The following is a 1847-nucleotide window of genomic DNA, read 5'->3' on the forward strand; positions in this document are numbered from 1 at the left end:
TGCTATCAAATAGCACACCTAGGTTCCTAACTGATGACGAAGAATTGACAGAGCAGCCATCAAGTGTTAGACAGCGTTCTAGATTATTACATGTGGAGTTTTTTGGTCCTATAATTAACACCTCTGTTTTTTGAGAATTTACCAGTAAGAAATTACTTGTCATCCAGTTTTTTATATCGTCTATGCATTCCGTTAGTTTTTCAAATTGGTATGTTTCGCCGGGCCGCGAAGAAATATAGAGCTGAGTATCTATACTTGAAGCCCGCCCTCTGAGAAATACTGAAAATATTGTTATAAATTGTAGCAACTCCTCCCCCTTTACCTTTTGGACGTGGCTCATGTTTATAATAGTAATCTTGGGGGGTAGACTCGTTTAAAATAATGTAATCATCAGGTTTTAGCCAGGTTTCTGTCAAACAGAGCACATCTAGGTTATGATCGGTGATCATATCATTTACAAAAAGCGCTTTCGTAGAAAGGGACCTGATATTCAATAAGCCAAGCTATATCAATTATTTAACCGTATTACATCTGTTTTTTATTTGTTGAACATCAGTTAAATTGTTACTCTTAAATTGGTTTGGACCTTTTTTGTATTTTCTAGTTCAGGGAACAGACACAGTCTCTATAGTATGATATCTAGGTGAAAGGGTCTCTATGTGCTGAGAATTAACTGATTTCTGTGTAAATTTAGTGTTTAATAACTTTATTCAATTTCTGTATATTTCCTAATTGCTGAAGGACCACAGGTATTACATATAATTGGTTTATGTGAAGGTTTAAATGAATTGGTAAGTTCATTTAAATTAGAAGTTCTTTTTTAAAGTCTAATAAATGTTAAAATTGATAGCTCTCAATTATACTGTAATGTTGAATGGTTATCAATGGTTAAATATTAGGGGGAAAAAGAAAAATTTCCTAGAGACATCAGTAGTATTGGTATCAGTGATACAAAAAAAGATGCCATTAAACAAAAATTAAAAATATACTTTCTTTATGTTGTTATTACACTAATTTAAAGATAGAATGTGAAATTATTGCAATATAAAAATATATTTAAAAACTTTAGTCTTTGTGATTAATCATGATTAATGGCGGTTATAAAAAAATGTGCAATTTTTTTTTTTTTTATCGATTGACAGCATCAATTTTTAGCAAGCCATTGTGTTGTTTTGTGCTTTGTGTTCTTCAGGTGGTCAGCATTATTGAGTCTCGCGCGAGAGCTGTGGACCTCATGACTCACAACTACTATGAGCTTCTGTATGCTTTTCATATCAATCGTCACAACTATAGGAAAGGTAAAACTGATGGGTCAGCGTTACAATGATGTTTCAGGTTTTTGGGGGAAAGGATTAATTATTGAATTTAAAAAATAAAAAATAAAACCCTCCTGCACTTTTATAGTTATTATTGATTTATTGTTCAAATGAGCAATAAAATTGTTATCTGCAGGCAGGATTTGGCAATTAAGCCAACAGTGATTTGTTTGTGTGTTTAAGCCGGTACAGTGATGTTTGAGTACGGTATGCGTCTGGGCCGTGAGGTGCGAACTCTGCGCGGTCTACAGAAGCAGGTGAACTGTTATCTAGCTGCCCTCAACTGCCTGCGTCTCGTTCATCCGGACTACGCCTGGATTGTGCAGCCTTCGTCTGGAGCAGCGGTAAGCATCTGAAACATTTTTAATTCCTTATGTGGAGTGCTCACTCAGAATAGCTCAGTAAGAATGAAAATAAATACTTGTAGACCTACATATGAATATGTGTGTACATGAGTTTTAGTGAGTGTAATGACTTGATTACTTAATTTTATTTTATTTTATTTTAGGGAATTAATTACTATTAATTCAG

At 33.9% G+C, this 1847-nt stretch overlaps 1 protein-coding gene across 1 annotated transcript in view; it reads left to right on the forward strand.

The window, feature by feature from the left end:
- The window catches only part of LOC107703859 (nuclear pore complex protein Nup160-like), a 68421-nt gene extending 66727 nt beyond the window's left edge, over positions 1 to 1694 (forward strand). The window contains exons 26-27 of the mRNA XM_016506650.1: positions 1193 to 1298; positions 1500 to 1694. Coding sequence (XP_016362136.1) covers positions 1193 to 1298; positions 1500 to 1672 — 279 coding nt within the window. The 3' untranslated portion in view covers positions 1673 to 1694. The remainder of the gene's footprint in view (positions 1 to 1192; positions 1299 to 1499) is intronic.
- The last annotated feature ends 153 nt before the right edge of the window (positions 1695 to 1847 follow it).

This window comes from Sinocyclocheilus anshuiensis, unplaced genomic scaffold, assembly GCF_001515605.1.
Source record: "Sinocyclocheilus anshuiensis isolate Anshui unplaced genomic scaffold, SAMN03320099.WGS_v1.1 scaffold2327, whole genome shotgun sequence".
NCBI classification, from domain to species: Eukaryota; Metazoa; Chordata; class Actinopteri; order Cypriniformes; family Cyprinidae; genus Sinocyclocheilus; species Sinocyclocheilus anshuiensis.